Source organism: Stegodyphus dumicola, chromosome 12, assembly GCF_044657685.1.
Source record: "Stegodyphus dumicola isolate Sdum_Otavi_A_Nest chromosome 12, ASM4465768v1".
Classification (NCBI taxonomy): Eukaryota; Metazoa; Arthropoda; class Arachnida; order Araneae; family Eresidae; genus Stegodyphus; species Stegodyphus dumicola.
In genome coordinates this window covers 25,016,232-25,034,393 of record NC_140779.1, presented here as the reverse complement: position 1 = coordinate 25,034,393, position 18,162 = coordinate 25,016,232, and the positions used below count along the sequence as shown (strand labels likewise).

General features: G+C 34.5%; 1 protein-coding gene across 1 annotated transcript in view; it reads right to left on the bottom strand.

The window, feature by feature from the left end:
• The window catches only part of LOC118191417 (uncharacterized), a 148,550-nt gene that overhangs the window by 36,063 nt on the left and 94,325 nt on the right, over positions 1–18,162 (bottom strand). The window contains exon 2 of the mRNA XM_035362214.2: positions 15,579–16,983. Within this exon, the coding sequence (XP_035218105.1) occupies positions 15,579–16,929 (1,351 nt within the window). The 5' untranslated portion in view covers positions 16,930–16,983. The remainder of the gene's footprint in view (positions 1–15,578; positions 16,984–18,162) is intronic.

Below are 18,162 nucleotides of genomic sequence, written 5' to 3'. Positions count from 1 at the left end.
TGAATTCTACAACTTTGTACCTCAGTGAAGTGTACAACATAATATTTAAGCTTCAAAAGTGATACATATACTTAGTGGAAAATGAATTCTACAACTTTGTACCTCAGTGAAGTGTACAACATAATATTTAAGCTTCAAAAGTGATACATATACTTAGTGGACAATGAATTGTACAACTTTGTACCGCAGTGAAGTGTACAACATAATATTTAAGCTTCAAAAGTGATACATATACTTAGTGGACAATGAATTCTACAACTCTGTACCGCAGTGAAATGTACAACTTTATATTTAAGCTTCAAAAGTGATACATATACTTAGTGGACAATGAATTCTACAACTCTGTACCGCAGTGAAGTGTACAACATAATATTTAAGCTTCAAAAGTGATACATATACTTTGTGGACAATGAATTGTACAACTTTGTACCGCAGTGAAGTGTACAACAAAATATTTAAGCTTCAAAAGTGATACATAGTATTTATTTTCTGTCATTATATTTACATGGAAGAAAGAGTGAATGTCAGCATTGCAAAAAACAAATCCTGATGATACGCAGGGTCTTAAGCCCTGTCAGGAAGTCAAACCACGCCCACTTGTTTAGTACCACGCCTTTTTCTGAAGTTTTGATCGGTGGCAGCATTAGGTTTTACAATTGTAAGAAGTTCGGGAAGTAAAGGAATAAAAAATAAAAGGAACATAAATACTGACACAATGGCTGACGTGCGTGGAGCTACTCCTGACAGTGAGGCAGGGAGTAGCACTTAAAATTCCGGAAAGACAATCATGCAAATCCCCTCAACATTCACGAAAGGAAGGATAGTAAACGTGAAAGTATTTGAACTACATTTTTCTGAATAATCCAGCCCTTCACTGCGAACCTTCACGGAATTCCCTTTAGGCAATTAATTGCAGTCCCACCGAAGAAAACAAAACAAAACAAAAAACGAGAAAGGGGGAGAAAACTACTTCCCTTTACCCAGTTCTTTTTACCCTTATAATTATAGAGCAGTACTGTTAAACTCGCTGATGTTTTAACTATGAAGTAATAACACCACTCCCTTATTATATCAAATGATTCTGCATTAAACAATTTTTCAATTAAAATAATTTGATGTTAAGACAACGGGTAGAGGTACGTTATGGAATTGTAGCAAAATACTTCGGCATTCTTAAATGAGTATATTCCAGTTATCCTAGACTCGGGTGTTGAAAGTTTTTCAGTTCGTTTCTATGGCATAACACCTTTTCCTTTCTCGTTGGAATTCTTCACTAAACTTTTTTGATAACATCGTTATTATTCAACATCAGGTGTAGTTTCTTAAAGAACTTCTATAGTCAATCGCTCCGAATAAACTCGGAAGAACTACTTCCATGAAATTAGACAGATATTGAACGGAAATTAAAGGCTGTTCACACATTTTTTAGCCTATTTTCATTCTAATTACAGAAATATTTTACTTGAAATTTGATGTTTTAAATTCTGTTCTGTTTGATGACCCTTATTCCAACGTCTAAGGATGTTGTCGGTCGACGATTGGACAGCCCGCTTTTTAAAAGTCCAAAAGCGCTAAAATACATTGGTGCTAGATGAGGTATTTGGTAGGAATATGACTGAAGGGCATGGCCTTGATACCCGTTTCTTGTTCTATTTTTTCCAAGAAATTAACAGTAGATTTTGAGTGTCGCTGCTAGCTTTGCCTTGATGCAGTTTCTAACGATTGATCACACTGTGTGTAAAAAGATAGTATTTCATATTTAAAAATTAGGTTTCAAATATGTTTTTGATAATATGTGGAGTGGATCTTAACATTTTTCCTCCACTCTCTTTATTTTTAATTTGCCGTTATATGAAAAACCAGCAACTGTCATAAATCCCTTAGGAAAACTTTCTTTGAATTCCTTGAACCTTGTTTTAAGGCTTTTTTCTCCTCTCTGATGACAATAAATGGATGTCTTTTAATTGCAGTCATTTAAGTACTCCCAAGATTCGTCTATTGTGAGAACATTTTTCCATTTTTGTCCGTATAAATGTTTCTCATAAAGAATTCTGCATTTGGTGATATGTGTTGGGGAAAGACGATGCACACTATGTTTTTCTGCCTTTTCAAGATTAAAATCTGCATTAATCACTTTGTTTAGAGCTGAGACTGAGCATTTTAATGATTTTGCAACTCTTCTTTAACCTGGCGAATTTTCTTTTAACATTAAAGATCTAACTTTTGCAACATTCGAAGCATTTTGGAAATTACTTGGCTGATGATGATGATCTTGGCTTTATTGAGGAACGTAACACTGACAGAAATATTTCGACGTAATTTAAACTAATTATTCCTGTTTTCTTCCAGTTAGCTTATATTACCGTAGGTCATAAACTTTTCCCAATATATATAATGAAATTATTTATTATATTTAGTTATCAGTTTGACTATAGAAAAATGGTATCCTTTGTTATAATAATAATCTTAAATGTGCTAGTCAGTTAAAAAGAAAGTTGGAAACCATTGAGTTAACAATGTAATGTTAATTACCAATGAAACTGCGCTTAAAGAGTTTAATTTAAAAAATGGAAATAAATTTAAATGAAGCTATAAAATAGTAAATTTCATAGCTATAAAATCCAGTTTTATCTCAATCATAATAAAATGTTAGACGCTTTGTTTCCTTTCTACATAAAATAACCGAATTTATCGCAAAAACAGATAAGAAACTGGTTATTAGAGTAGACAAAAGAAAGACATTGCATTCTTCATTTCTGCATTTACTGTAGCATTAAAAATAACAGGTACTCTATGAATCTTTTCTGGGAAAGTAGAAAATATGAAATGAACCAGAGTTTGAGAGGAAAAATATGCACTTCATTATAGCTCATTCATGAACTATGCAGGCTTCGATTCTGAAAGGAAAATGTATTTTGGAAGCAGTACGAAATACCTGTTGGAAATCACGATACAGACCTATGCTCATATGTGCTCACCAAAGCGCGAGCTTTTTCGCCGAGACTTGAATAAATTCTGCTCACTCATATATCACCAACGGATATTTCACTGTGAGCTGCAGACAGTGCCACGGAGGTTACAAGGCTATTTCGGCTGGAGTTCCCCAGGGGTTCTGTTTAGAGCCTATCCTCTCTGTTCTATGCAGCAGAATTTTCTCGCACTAAACAGGAACACGCTTGCTACGCGCATGATACCGCTGCAGCAGTCAGGTCTACCAACTCAAACAGAACCATTAGCGTTCACCAAGATATTGCATTTGACATTGAATACTGATGTTCCAACTGGAGAATTTCCATCAGTGCTGCTAAGTCACAACTGCTTTTGATGCGAAGAAAGAAATTGAGAATTACAACACAGCCACTTTATCTCTTTGGGCAAAGAGTGCCACAAGTTGGCAAGGCCAAATATTCGGGAGTGTACATCAACCAACTACTCACGCGGAGTACACACATTAATTATGTCTCAAACAAGATGAGAGGAATAGCTCAACAGCTGCAAATTCTCCTAGAAGATGCTTGAATTTGGACCTACGCAGAAAGAGACAGATTTATATTTTGATACTTGGGCCGATCATGTGCTATGCCTCTCCAGTTTGGGCAACAGCTACTACCACTGATCTACATAAGTTGCAAGTCACTCAAAACAAGATACTACGCACTACTACAGACTCACACTTCTATATTAGAAATCAACTATTGCTCGATGATCTACATATAGAACATATAGACAAATATCTGCACAAGCTCAATAGTACGTTTTTCGATAAAGAGTTTAAAATGCACAGCACGAGATTACAATCCTGCTTTGAATCATATCTGTATCCCTGAAGACGTCAAAATCAGTTCATTTACAGCATAAAATGAAAGATCATAATTTCGTTTCATAGCTCAACTCACACTTTGTAAATTTCACTGTAAATGTCCTTTTATTTAATTTACACATTTCATTTCTTTGTATATACAATACTAGAAAGCTCGGAGGTCATACGAAATGACCGCTGTTCTAGATATTATAAATTGTAATTAAAATGATTTGTGCAAAGGTGTCTGCTAATTCAAACTGAATTAGTTTATTTACTGCAAAGTGAAAATACTTGATCCCACTCTGGCAAGAATACTAAATAACAAATATTCTCGTGAACAGATTCCGTGGAATAAAGATATAATTACCATTTCGAAAACAGATGATTGCCAATGCAAACAAATGCTCACGTTCCCCCTGACACGCTCAATTTGCGTTCAGCTGAAAATGCAGTTTAAAATACAAAAACAGATTTAATAATTTTAAAGAAAAATGCATTTATTGGCAAAATTGTATTTCATATCTAGTTTTGGCAAGAATAAAAGAAAATTCTGAACTTGGATTTGAAAACCAAATGTATGAAAAACCGTTGACTAGTACAGTTACGCAAGCAACCAATAAACTATCGGCGACAAACACTTAAGCCGCATATATATAAGATTTTATCCTCTTTGATGTTGCCACATTATCTTATGTTAATTGTACAAATGCATTTTGTAACGATTACTTCATTGTATAGCTCACTTGTCTGCTGGGGGTGAGGTACGTGTTCCTCTTCTGGAAGGACGTTGTTCTCTATGGCCCGATGGGCATTCATTCCTTCCTTACTCAAATTTCCCGGCTGGAACTTAGTTGAAAGTATTTTTTTATCTGATCGCCTGAGGGATTAGATGAACATAGCTTATCAAAGGCTGCATGGCTAAATAAGCATAAGCATTTAAGCTGAGACTTACCTCTGTACCTGCTACTTTGTTTACCCAGACCCAACTTTTGCATCAATCTACTTCAAGCGTTCGTAGAGGCAACCATTTTAAGACAGCCAGAACACATTGTACAACTTTGCATTTTAATGGCGGCATACGTCAGCAGCTGGAGTTGGAGCCGGACTTACTACTGACTAGTGAGAAGACTTATTACTTCTCACTGTCATTGCCTGTTCATTGTCAGTGTCTTTCGTCGGCTCGTGTGTGTTAATGTTAAATATTTATCCTTATGCAAGATGACATTTCCTCTGTTTTAAATATTAAATAAAGTTGGTTTTCACGGTTAGCTGAAGTTTGTGTTTTTCTAGTGACCTTCTGGGATAAAGCATCGTTAGATATCTAAACCAGAGTTTTTTAAACTGTGGGTCGTGGAACCTACAGTAGGGTGTCGCCAAAAATTTTAGCAATTTTGATATTTCTTTAACTTATTATAATATTTTTACATAATGCTTCTGAAAATAGATAAAGATAAGACAATACAGAAAAAGAAAAAACGAAAACGTTTCAACGTATTTTTTTATAATCGAAACGTTCATTTTACTTTAAAAATTAAAGTTAATGACCTAAAACTGCAATAATACATTACAGTACAAGTGAAGAAACTGATAGTTTTACTCACGCGTGTGTCGGATTTGCGCTATGCTTATGGGGACCCACAGAATTTTCGTAAATATTATAATAAGTCCGCACACTAAAAAATTTAAGAAACCCTGATCTAAAACGACATCAGAATGCTTTCTTTCATTTCAATGTAACTAATGTAAAATTTTGTTTGACTGCTTTAAAGCTGGAAGAAAACTAAAGCGAAAAGAAAGACTGTGATACTTTTTAGGGAAAATGTATGTATAATAGCAAATACTTTGAACCTATAATCTCAAAATTGTAAATAGTTTAGTTTTTATGTCGTCGGGGAGGGGATAATTTTTTTTAGATTTGTTACTACTAATCTTATATATATGCGGCTTAAGTGTTTGTCGCCGATAGTTTATTGGTTGCTTGCGTAATTTGTTTTATTCCCAATGCAGTGCAGCGCGTGACGAATATTATGAGAAAGCTAAGCCGGAAAAATTAAAAATACATGAGCACGTGCATTTAACATTTAATAAATAAATTTAACATCTATATATAATAGAATTAGGAAATATGCAACCGGCAAAAACCGGCAACAATGAAAAAACAAATAAAATGAAATAAATAAATATCTTTATTATATGCTGCTTAAGTGTCTGTTTGTCGCCGATAGTTTATTGGTTGCTTGCGTAACTAGCCAATGGGATGAAGTTGCCACGACACAGGGTTGCCGTTTCAATTGAGACGTAGACAATTTCCTGTAAAACTTGCCTTTGCTATGACCATCAATAAGTCTCAGGTCTTAAGGGTGTTGACATTTTTTTACCTGAGCCTGCATTTGGACACGGTCAACTTTATGTCGCCTGTTCAAGAGTTCGTGAAAGAACGGACGTAAAATTAAAAATAATGGATGGTCCTCTGCAAGGCGAGCTTAAAAATGATGGAAAGATCTATACTAGAAATGTTGTGTACAAAGAGATCTTTGACATGTGAATTAACATTTTATTATTTAAATCACCTTTATTGATTAAGGTAGCGGTGGCTCTTAAGAAATGTACGGCCAGTGGTTTCGTTCACTGCACTCTAAGCAATTAAGCAAGTGGATAGGGGCTTTCTAGTAATAATCATAATATTTAAATAAGTTTTGTCTGTTATCTCGTTTAAGACTGCTTGTGGGAGACTGCAGAAGCGAGAGTAATAATAAAATCTCTCACACAGCAAAGCCAATGGCAGGCAAAAGCAGTCTACGCCCATAATATCACGACTCATGGGAAAAACAACAGAACAAACTTCCGGGGTCTATCCCCTCATGACAGCGATCGGCTGCATAATTCTGCCTTTTTCTCTGTTTTGCTTTTTTTTTTTCCCCCTTCTTTGTTATTGTAAATTCCAAATACCAACTAATCGTAAATTGTAGTACGCGCGTGCGTAAGTTTGAGTTGCTGACAGAAAAGTTTAATTATATTCTGAACTGCAAAGTTCTTTTTTTAGGAAACCGTTTGTAGCTTTAGTTGAAGAACTATCCATCACTTTAATTGGCGGGGGAAGAAAAAAACATCAACCAGTCGACAGACTGCCACTGTGATTCTTTTCTAAAGTCGATTAAGGATTGGTGCATTATTTTATTTGGCAGTTTATGACAACAGAGGAACAAATAAAGGAAAATTGAACGAGGCTTAAAGAAAAGTCAAAATAATAAAATGAAAATTTTCATTACTGCTCATTTTGAGTTTGCACGACGCGTAAAAACAACCTCAATGATTAAAGATAAATCTCGTGATTATTTTAAATTTCTTAAAACTCTAAATTGTTACTCTTAGCGGAAAAGGTGCGAGATTAGGTGATTTGTCGAATTAAGTGTGTCTAGAGAAATTTTCAAGCTCCCCTTATTTATGAAAATAAGTGAATTTTATATGTAGGATTAGGCCCAAAGCAAACTTAATTTGCAAAGATTTAAAAAAAAAATTCTAACCATTGCGAGGAGAACTTATAACGTATTTCTTCCGCCTTCTTAGCATGCCTTCGTAGTGTAGTGGTCAACACACTCGGCGCGTATTCGAGAGGCCCATGGTTCAAATCCTTGGGAAGGCGTTGCCCATTTTTCATCTCTCCTGCTTTAAAAAAGAACCTAATGTTTCTACAGTGGCGCCCGAACTAAAAGGCTGGTGGATGATAATTCTCCATCCGCAGGATTTGGCGATTGGGTCTCCTAATCCTTAGTCGCCCTTTAAAAGAGGGATTATATAAGGTGTTTCTCCCGTCTTTTTAGCATGCTCTCGTAGTGTAGTGGTCAGTACGTTCGGCGCATATTCGAGAGGCCCTTGGTTCAAGTCCCGGCGAAGGCGTTGCTCATTTTTCATCTCTCCTGCCTGAAAATAACCTAATGTCTCCACAAACTGACATAAATCCCTCTTTCTCAGGAGCAAAATATGTTTTGTTTCTAAAGAAGAATAATCAATGACAATCTTTGAGGATTCAAAACTGTATGGTAATCTACGAAAGCTTTTTTTTTCCTTCAACATTACGCTTTTAAAGCATATGATATAAGGAAAAATAAAATTTATTCTGTGGAAGAGGTCTAATTTTCTCAACGATTCTGATCCACATGATCAATCTCTTAAAAATGTAAAGTTTACTTTTCTGGAAATCATTTTAAGACTTGGAAATAATTGTTTACTTTTATCATACTCAATCGCCTCCCACCTCCCAAGTTCGATTTAAAGACCTTCAACATCAATAAGCTAGTCTATAGTTTACTGTCTGACTGAATATATAAACGTAGAAAAGAATCTTGAAATATAATCTTTCTTCCGAAACATATATTACATCTGTTTCTAAGAATTTTATTCCAAGATTTCTACTCCAGACTTAAGGAAGAAGAAAAGATGCAATGTAATTTACTTTTACTGTATATGTTATTGAATTTCTAAAATGAAAACCAGTGATGTAATATATAAACCGTAGATTCGGTTGCATGCTTTTACATGCAAGTGCATATATAGTATATATATAATAGTAGGTAGAAACATTGCAGCGATCTTGCTAAAAAGTTACCAGGAGCTGTAGCTCCACGAAATAGTTCAACACTGTATTACTGAAATATTAACGAAGAAGAAATTTAAAAAAAAAAAGTATTAATCTGGAAAAACTGGAAAAAAAAAACTACGAACACGTGAAAAAAACTGTTAAAATTAATGTTGAAAGACATGCGAATGCACGAAAAAATTAATCTGACCGTTGTGATATGTGAAAAGTTAATACACATAAAAATAGATTGATGGAAAAAATATTAAAACATAAAATGCAAAAATTATAATGAAAACATAAATTACAAAATTACAAAAATACAATAATTACAAAGCGGAAAATGGTAAATTAACCCACTCGTACCCTCAACCAGGCTTTTCAAGGGGAAAATGATTGAGTGTCGAACTAGGCTAAATGCCATTACGCGTTTCGCCGAAACAGACCATTGAAACTCTTGTTTGATGAGAAATATAGTATATATATACTATATTGCATACATATATATATATATATGCAAAAGTAGCAAGACAACATGAATTAGAGAGACCTTAGTGGTCAAGAATTTTGCGCAGTGAGCTGCAAAATTTTTTAAATTTTATAAGAGGAATGTTAAAAAGCTAATGCTAAAAAATACATTTGACTGTACAGCTCCTTAGGAAAAATGTAAAATCATGTAACAAGTAGGAACAATATTAAAGTAGTAAAAGCTATCTCGTAAAAACTAAAGGTAAAATTACAAATCGAGATGACTTCAAAATCAAAAAGGGTGAGAAAAAATTAAGAAATTTTAACGCAAAAACTATTTTAAAAAGAACTCTTGTAATGATTAAATACATTTCAAGTACACAGTAAATATGTACAAAAAATTTGCAATAAATGATAAATAGCTCAACTCGAGGTTTGAGCAGGATTTATCAAAGGAAAAGCAGCTCAAAACTCGAATCAAGTTAATATCTACAGCGCGTTTCGTCAAACGATAGTAATTGAGACTACAAACGTAATTCACTAATATATATATATATATATATATATATATATATATAACATAAAAAATGTAAATAAAATGCTAATTTTAACTTAAAATAGTCCTTTATTCCTGATTTCAATTTGGTATTTTCTCTTTCCATCCTTCACTTCACATAACGCCAGTTGATGCAGATAATTCGGAACTGAAAGTCAACTAAGCTTCCATCTTGAAATAAAAAGACTTCGCATTTGCTTTCTGTTCCTTGGTTTAGCTAATATGCTGCCTCGTCTTTCTTTAGAGCTGTAATCGGTACCGAGGTAGTTCTTCTGGAATGGGTGTACTTTTAACTACCAACCAAAATAAAAAGGAAATATTTAAATCTCACTTGTGACTGCAGCTTTTCGGTTCTGCATCTAGAGCGAATGACGACTTCCAAGTGTTTCTATAGCCGTATCATCTGTTTTCATTATTTCCAAATTATTACACTTCTGTTCTTGGAAAAGTTCATTACATTTACGAGGTTTGCTGAGTTTTCTTTGCATTTCTACTTTTTCTCCTTCAATTTGTTGTGGTTTTGTAAAATTTTGTTCAATTTTGGAGTACGCTCAGTCCTTATTATTTTATTTTTTTCGCATGTATGTTTGTTTTTGAGAAAACGAATGCGTGTAGAGGAAGTTCTGAACTTATTTGAGAGTCGTTGTTTTTTATCAACACGGAAATTTGCTTAAGGAGATTCGTACACCTTAAAACCCATAAGGTCTTTGAATATGTGACTGTTGTAAGAATTGGGATAACTTATTTATTTTAAAAGCAATTACTTCCAACTTTTTACAGCTGACTACATAATATAGCTGCTTTCTGAAATAGTGAACAGAAAGTTTGTGTTGCCACAAATATTTTGATAATTTAATCCGCTTTTTGACAAAAGTTTTCGTCATGTTTCCACCTTGCGCGCACAGTTTAAAACATTCTGTTGCATAATTTAATTCCATATTTAATATATAGCTTTAACATTTGGAAATTACTGTGAACGAAAAATTCTAAGACTTTCATGTTAAATTTTTATTTTATTTTGAGTTCAGTTTATAAAATGTATTTTATTAAAAATTTTTTTAATGTTTTCGTCCACAAAAATTTTCAATATTAAAATATTCATCAGATTGTTGGTTCAGTTAGAAAATAGTGCCCATATAAAGAATTCCATTCAAATTTAAGTATGTATCACTAGCCATTTTTAAAATATCATGCGCGCAAGGTGGAAACATGGCGAAATATTTTGTCACAAAGCGGATTAAATTAAAAAAATATTTGTGGCAACACAAACTTTCTGGTTACTAGTTTCCAAAGCAGCTATATTATGTAGTCAGCTGTAAAAAGTAATTGATTTAAAAATAAATAAAATATCCCAATTCTTGCAACAGTAGCATATTCAAAGGGTGTTAAGGGGTTTAAGGTGTATGAGCCCCCTTAAAACGATTTTAAGTCAGTCTCATATTGTTCAGAGGTGCGAAACATGTGTTTGGAACTCATTAATTGCCCAGTTTAACATTTCAAACACTTTTCCCTTGAAAGGTTCTGTTTGAAGTAGTAAAGAAGGAGATTTTGTTTTTCGTATTCTTTCACTTTTCTACACGGTGCTTCATGTATACATTGCACTGCTGCGTTTGTGGATTTTTAACTTTAGCATTAATTTTGGTTTCATGGTTTCGTTCTAACTTGTTCAAGATTCCTTAGGCTTACTTATTTTTACTACTTTACTTCTTCACTGCACGTTTTCCTTGGATAGGATAAGTAGGATTACCTCTTCCCAATGACTTCGTACTTTGTTCATATATATGTAATATAAATTAAAATATTTAAAGTAATTTTCAAACTGTTACTGCGCTTCATTCTTCAGATGTAATCAGGTCTAAACGATAGATGTAACGGTACTTATGTAATTTCATAACCCCTTTTTTTCGAATTAATGAACTGATAGTTTCAATTTTATGCCCCTTTCCCCAGAGGCCGAGTGGCTAAGACTATAAATACTAGTAGTTCGACCTGAATTCCGGTCCAAGCAAACGGATTGTTTGTTTGGGATTTTTTAGAGGTTTCTTCTTATGTGCAATACCAAATCAGTTTCTCTTAGAAAGTTCTCCACGAATGCCCAGTCTTCCCTTAACAGATTAACCTCATCTGCTCTTCGATACTTATACAGCCTACGTAACCCGTTTTAATAAAAAATCTTAACTTCTTAATAATATAAAAATTTTCTACCGTCTGATCACGTCTTTTCTTACTTTGTTTTACCCCTTTCATCTTAATTACGTCTCCATTTGTGACCTTTATATGCATATACGTACGTTGTAATATATATAAGTATATTGTAAGTCATTTTCCGGTATAAAAATTTCAATGAGATTCCAATAAAGAGAATTTTCGATTTTAATAAATACGAGGGTAAGTTGAAAAGTAAGTTTTCCCTGTCGACTGTGGTCAGAATTGTGTATGAAAGTCAAAAAATAGAATGAGACATTAAAGATATGACATACCTTTATTTTTCCACATAGGTACCAAGTACATTGAGACATTTGTCATATCGCTTGACAAGCTTCAAAAAGTCCTCCAGGAAAAAATCAGGGCTTTGCATATGGAAGAAGCGTTGAACGGCTTGTTTCACTTCAGTATTGCTTCCAAAGCGCCTTCCCCCGAGATTTTTCTTCAAAGCCGGAAACAGATGGAAGTCGCTTGGTGCGAGATCAGGACTGTATGGCGGATGGTGTAGGCGCTCCCAACTAAGAGTTGCAATATGGTTTTGCGTTGCCGTCGCCGAATGTGGTGTGGCATTGTCATCCAACAGCAGAGCGCCAGATGTGAGAAGGCCAGGTCGCTTTTTCCGAATCGCCTCTTTCAATTTCGACAGGGTGTCACAGTAGCGCGTAGCATTGATGGTTCCAACCTCCAAAAAGTCCAACAAGAAAACTCCTTGGGCGTCCCAGAAAACTGTGAGGAGCACTTTACCTGCAGAGGGAGTTGTCTTGAACTTCTTTCGGACAGGTGATGACGGATGTTTCCACTCCATAGATGCGGCCTTCGATTCTGGCGTGAAATGGTGGACCCACGTTTCATCCCCCGTCACAATCCGAAACAGAAAGTCATTGCCATCATCATGGTAACGCACGAGATGTTCCAGGCTGACCCCCATGCGTTGTTCCTTGTGTGTCGAGGTCAATTGTCGGGGCACCCATCGTGCTGACACTTTTCTGTATCGAAGAATGTCGTGGATGATGTTTTGAGCTCGCTCATGTGAGATTTCAAGTTCTTCCGCTACATCATCGATGGTGATACGCCGGTTCGCTCTAATCATGTCATCCACCTTCCTGACATTTGCATCTGTAGTGGCCGTGCGCGTCCGTCCAGCTCTCGGTATGTCCTCCACTTGCTGACGTCCATCACTGAATGTGCGACACCATCTCCGCACCATTTGCTTCGACATCACACCTGGCCCATAGACTTACACGAGGCGGTTATGAATTTCTGTTCCTGATACTCCACGTGCCCATTCATAGCGGATAACCGCTCTCACTTCCTCCTTTGACCACCTCCTTCGACACACAAGAAACAACGCATGGGGGTCAGCCTGGAACATCTCGTGCGTTACCATGAAGATGGCAATGACTTTCTGTTTCGGATTGTGACGGGGGATGAAACGTGGGTCCACCATTTCACGCCAGAAACAAGCCGTTCAACGCTTCTTCCATATGCAAAGCCCTGATTTTTTCTTGGAGGACTTTTTGAAGCTTATCAAACGATATGACAAATGTCTCAACGTACTCGTACGAGAATAATAAAATAAAGGTATGTCATATGTTTAATGTCTCATTCTGGTTTTTGACTTTCATACACAACTCTGACCACAGTCGACAGAGGAAACTTATTTTTCAACTTACCTATGTAGCTTAATGCTATAGCTAAATTACAGCTAAAATCGATATGTACAAGAGAATTTTAAGCTTCAAGAAATCGCTTCACTAGTTCCAATCCCCCATTTGAAAAAAAAAAAAATCTATCTCAAAATTCAAGAAAGAATAAGAATTATCAAACTATAATGATATCAACTGAAAATAATCAACCCGGGCGAAAACGAGCTCTTAAAAAACTAAAGTTTCCGTTCCTTATATGGAAAACAAGAAAAAATAAATTCATGTTAACTAAATTTATGTATAGAATCTAACAATTAATTTTCGTTACACGTAAAATTGACTAAAATAATTCTAAAATTGATCTTTACAAACATCTGTCTATAAATTATAGGAGAATGGTGAGAACCATATAATTACTTTACCTTTTTTCAATTTTCACACAAAATATCTTTCACTTAATTTTTTTTTAACAATTTTCACAATTTTTCAACAGAACACACATTTCAAATTACAAACAGTTTACTTTTTTTCACATACCACTTCACTTTAATTTCCTTCAAGCAAACATACATCTCTTGATTGGCTCAGTTACTTAGCTCCCTAAATAATTGATATTACTACCTTTAGGATTTTTAATTTAATTTAATTTAATTAATATTAATATTTACAAAAAATTTTTACTATAACAAAGATAGCAGCTTGACACTCAACTTTACCTACATAAGCGCCATCTATATAATTTGAAGAACACACTTACTTCTCTTTCACAACACTTTTGCAGACCCCAACACTCATATAGTAGGTAAGTTAGAATTAAAACTTACTATTTACTTGCTTTAAGTATTTTTTTAAAAAAATTTTTATGTAATATCTAAGTATTTTCTAAATATGAAATTATATTTTTAAATATATATTTATTTTAAAAATTGTGAATTAGTTCTTTTTGTTTCTTTTTGTTTTTTATTTCTTATTGGTTTATATGGATTATATATAGTTCTTTTATAGTTTCTTTTTATTGATATGCATATTCGTGTAGGGGAAGTTTCTGTAGACAAGGATTTCTAAAATACATTGGTTTCTAGATTTTTTTATTATTTTATAAAAAATTAATTTTTAAAAAATTTAATTTTTTAAGAAAAAGTTTAATTCTTGACTTTACTTGTTTCTCAAAAGACTTAATTAGTATTTTCCTTTTTGAACTTTAATTCTTAAATGTTAATACTTAAATGTTAATTTCTAAGGGTACCACTTTATTGGAATTACTTTTGGTTTTGACTTTTACCCTTGCCTGCATGAATGACGAAACACGAATTGAATGATTGGAGAGTTAGGTTTGGAAGCAACTTCCCCTTGATAAGTCTGTCTCCTGCCTACTCTACGATCATTCACATATGCATTTTTTTAAAAAAATTGTTTAATTTAATTTTAATTTATTAAATTAGTAGATTTATTTTCAAGGATAGATTTTACACTTGATTTCCTTATGCTTCTGAATTTAAATGATATTGTAGATTAGTTCGAGAATTAAATCTTTTACATGTTTGCATATTTTTAAATTATTTTGGCTTTTTTTCTTTTTTTAGAATTTAAATTTGCTTTTCTACTTTTTTACTTTTATACGTATTTGTTTAGAATTTAAATTTGTTTAAATTTAAAAAGAAACAGTGTACGGTCTTTTTACGGCAGGTTTGTGATATACAAGTCTAATCTGAGACGGGCCAGCATTTTAAAAGGATATAAAATCCCTTCCTCTCGAATTCCATTATTCTATTCTCCGGGATTTATATTCCATAATTTAGCCTTGAATTGTGCTTTAACAGCTGCCATTTAATTATCATTTTATGCGTATATGAATTTTTCATGTGAATAAGGAAACCTATTTGACAATGCAGTTCACCCAACGGCACATTGTTGGATATTTACCAATTAGCCCTATATCAGACTAATATTCTCTAGAAAAAATATTAACTTAAAAAATATTCTCTGAAATGCTTATTATATCGGATTTTTAGAAGAAATTAGTAATACGTTTTTCTGATTCTTTTTATCTTTTAAGTTACTCTGAATTAACAAAAGAATTAATAAAGAAAAAGTTACATCTTACAAAAAAGGAAAGCTTATTTTTTAATTTTAACAAGAGGAACATGACACTGTTTTCTCCTCTTAAATATTTAAATACAAATTTCTACCCATCATTTATTGGTAACTATTCGCCCCGTTACACTAAGAGATATCTTTCTTAATAATACTTACTGTATCTTATTTATGTCTGATTTAATAGTGTTGCTCGTGTTTTACAAAGAACTGCAGAAAATCAAAATTTACCTTTAAGTCTCCTAACTTTGGCTAAGCTGGGTTTTCCACTTCGATATTTCTCTTCGATCATGGTTACATAGCTGCACGGAAAGTCATCGACGCTTTCCAAATCGTAAAATTCAGCTCTTCCATACAGAAGAGAATCGATCTCTTCCTCCAGTGTGCAGTCCGAAGAACCAGCTTCCAACTGCGACCGAAGATTCGCACACAATGGATCTTTAAGAATGGACTTAGATTGTATTTTATTCGCCTCACCAGAGGAGTCAACTGTCCGAGAAGAATTGGCATCCGAACTCTCGCTGGCCGGCTGGGACGAGTTCACAGTAGAGACTTTCACATCTGTGTTAAAACGAACCGTTTTTTGGTAACTCGGTGGTGCACATTTCGCAGTAGGATTATCTGTATAACGTTGGTCCTCCACAAGATTACCATTCACGTATTTGTCCGCCTGAGTGCTGTCTCGCCTGCTTTGCTTAGCAGACGGAGTGGAATCTGATTTTGAAGACTCACACTTCTGAATCGCGCTTAACAGTGATTGCCTAAGGTACATGAGGTGATCCAGATTCACATCGTATAGGCTTGAATCTGATCTCCTGGACACTGGAGATTCTCTGAGCGGTGAAGGTGACACTTGCCCTTGCCTGTTAATGACTTTAGTGCCCATCATAATTCGAGGTTTACTACTCCGACCCTGAGAAACGGACGAATCCGTGTAAAACCCAGAATAGGGGTGAGTTCGATTACACAAGTCTTCTGGTCCATAAATCGAAGAGTCTGGAATTTCTGGTGTAGGACAAAAACTTTTATAGCCGCTATCGATGGAACTAGATCCCGCATAACCAATAGAGTCACGATCTCCTTCAACTGTGACGCCTGCGCTAGTCTTGCTGTGTTTTTCGCCTTCACTCTTAGATGCGCCTCTACACTGGCCATAGACTACACTCGTCAAATCATAATAGTCGTCGGAATCATCCGGAGGATCGTAAGCTAGGACACTAATCGTGTCCAGCAGCGGATTGGACGAGGAGGTCGATGATGATGTGTCTTCGCTGTCGTTCGGTATTGCTGTCGACGATGGTTGGAGGCGTCGTCTGCTGCTTCGTGGTAAGGTAGCTGAATGCCTGTGATGATAGGAAGAGGATCCATAGACTCGTTGCTTAGCTGGGGATCTCTTAGGTCGCGTCCGCCCCGCTCCATACTGGGAAGTATTCTCAGAATTTTCTGGGTCGGCCGCGGATTGTTGGTCGGCAGAGGTCACAACGATTCCTTGATCTTCGTCTTCTGGGTTTTGTGTATCTTTCGCGGCAGAGAAGGTGACTGCTGGCTGTGGCCCGACAACTTCCTCGAAGATGGCGTACATCTGGCATACATAGGAAGATATTAGTCATCTCTTTTCAGAGAACACCATCTGGTACTGAAAGAAAAAAGAATCTGCTATTAACATAATTTTTTTATCGATTTATAAACACTTTAAATTTTGCATAAACACAGTAACTGATAGAAAAGTGATAATTTATAAACTATTTAAAAATTTTATTGTAAGCAGTAGTTAACAAAATTTATACAATTTACGGTAGTTATACAGTAAAGTCACAAATAAGAAAGACAAATAAGAAATAATGATACCTATTCACTTATACTGCCATTATGTAAGAAGAAATATTATTGCGAATTTAATCAATGTTTTGCCACTCTACTGAATCCACTTTTGGCACGAATAAAGTACGAAAGGCTGAAAACTAACTCCGTCTGAAACTAGGCTTGAGAAAAAAAAAAAAAAAAAAAATCTGAAATGTTTCAGATTTTAAATTACGTCCAAAGGGGCGTTTTTTAACATTTTGTGTGTTACCTTTCTTTATTAAATATCATGTTCCTCGCACTTAAACCATAAGATCCAGTGCAACAGCAATATCGCAAAATAGTTTTAAAACGAGTATATCTTTAGAATTTCCGATACAGAGACTCACGCGCTGGAGATAAGAATGTTTTTTCTGCACAACGTTGCCATTGCTCGCTTTGAAATCCTTGAGTTTGTTAATCAAAAATTCGTCAAAGTTTTAAAAAATAGGAAATCGATCATAAAACAAATTTCAAATTTCAAATTTGGTCTTCCACATGCTCATATTCGTTGGAGGATTACGTTATTCAAAATTCGATGACTCTATGTACCGTTGTTTTATCACAATACGAGAAATATACATACATTTATGCAGATTTTTCATTATTTAATTTCTTCAAATATAATGCAGGACTCTAACATTTTGTAGCAACAGTTTGAAAAGTGAACCGACATTTATGAGTCCGACGCAAAATGCCAAAACGAAACTAATAGTCCTTCGGGATTCAAATCCCTTTGGACTAAAAAAGGATAAGAGAAAAAAGAAGTAGGCTTGAGGAAAAAAAAAGGATGGAAAAAAGATTTTAAGTTTTATTTGAGACTTTAATGCGTTTCTATAAATAAATTATAAAAAGGAGTTTAATTTTAAAATAAAAGCAACAAAATACTATTTATCTTTTATCAAAGTGCTTTTAAGGAAAGTCAAATTTAACTCCCGTCGAAGCTGACTGAGCTTAGATGTTCAATTATTTTATT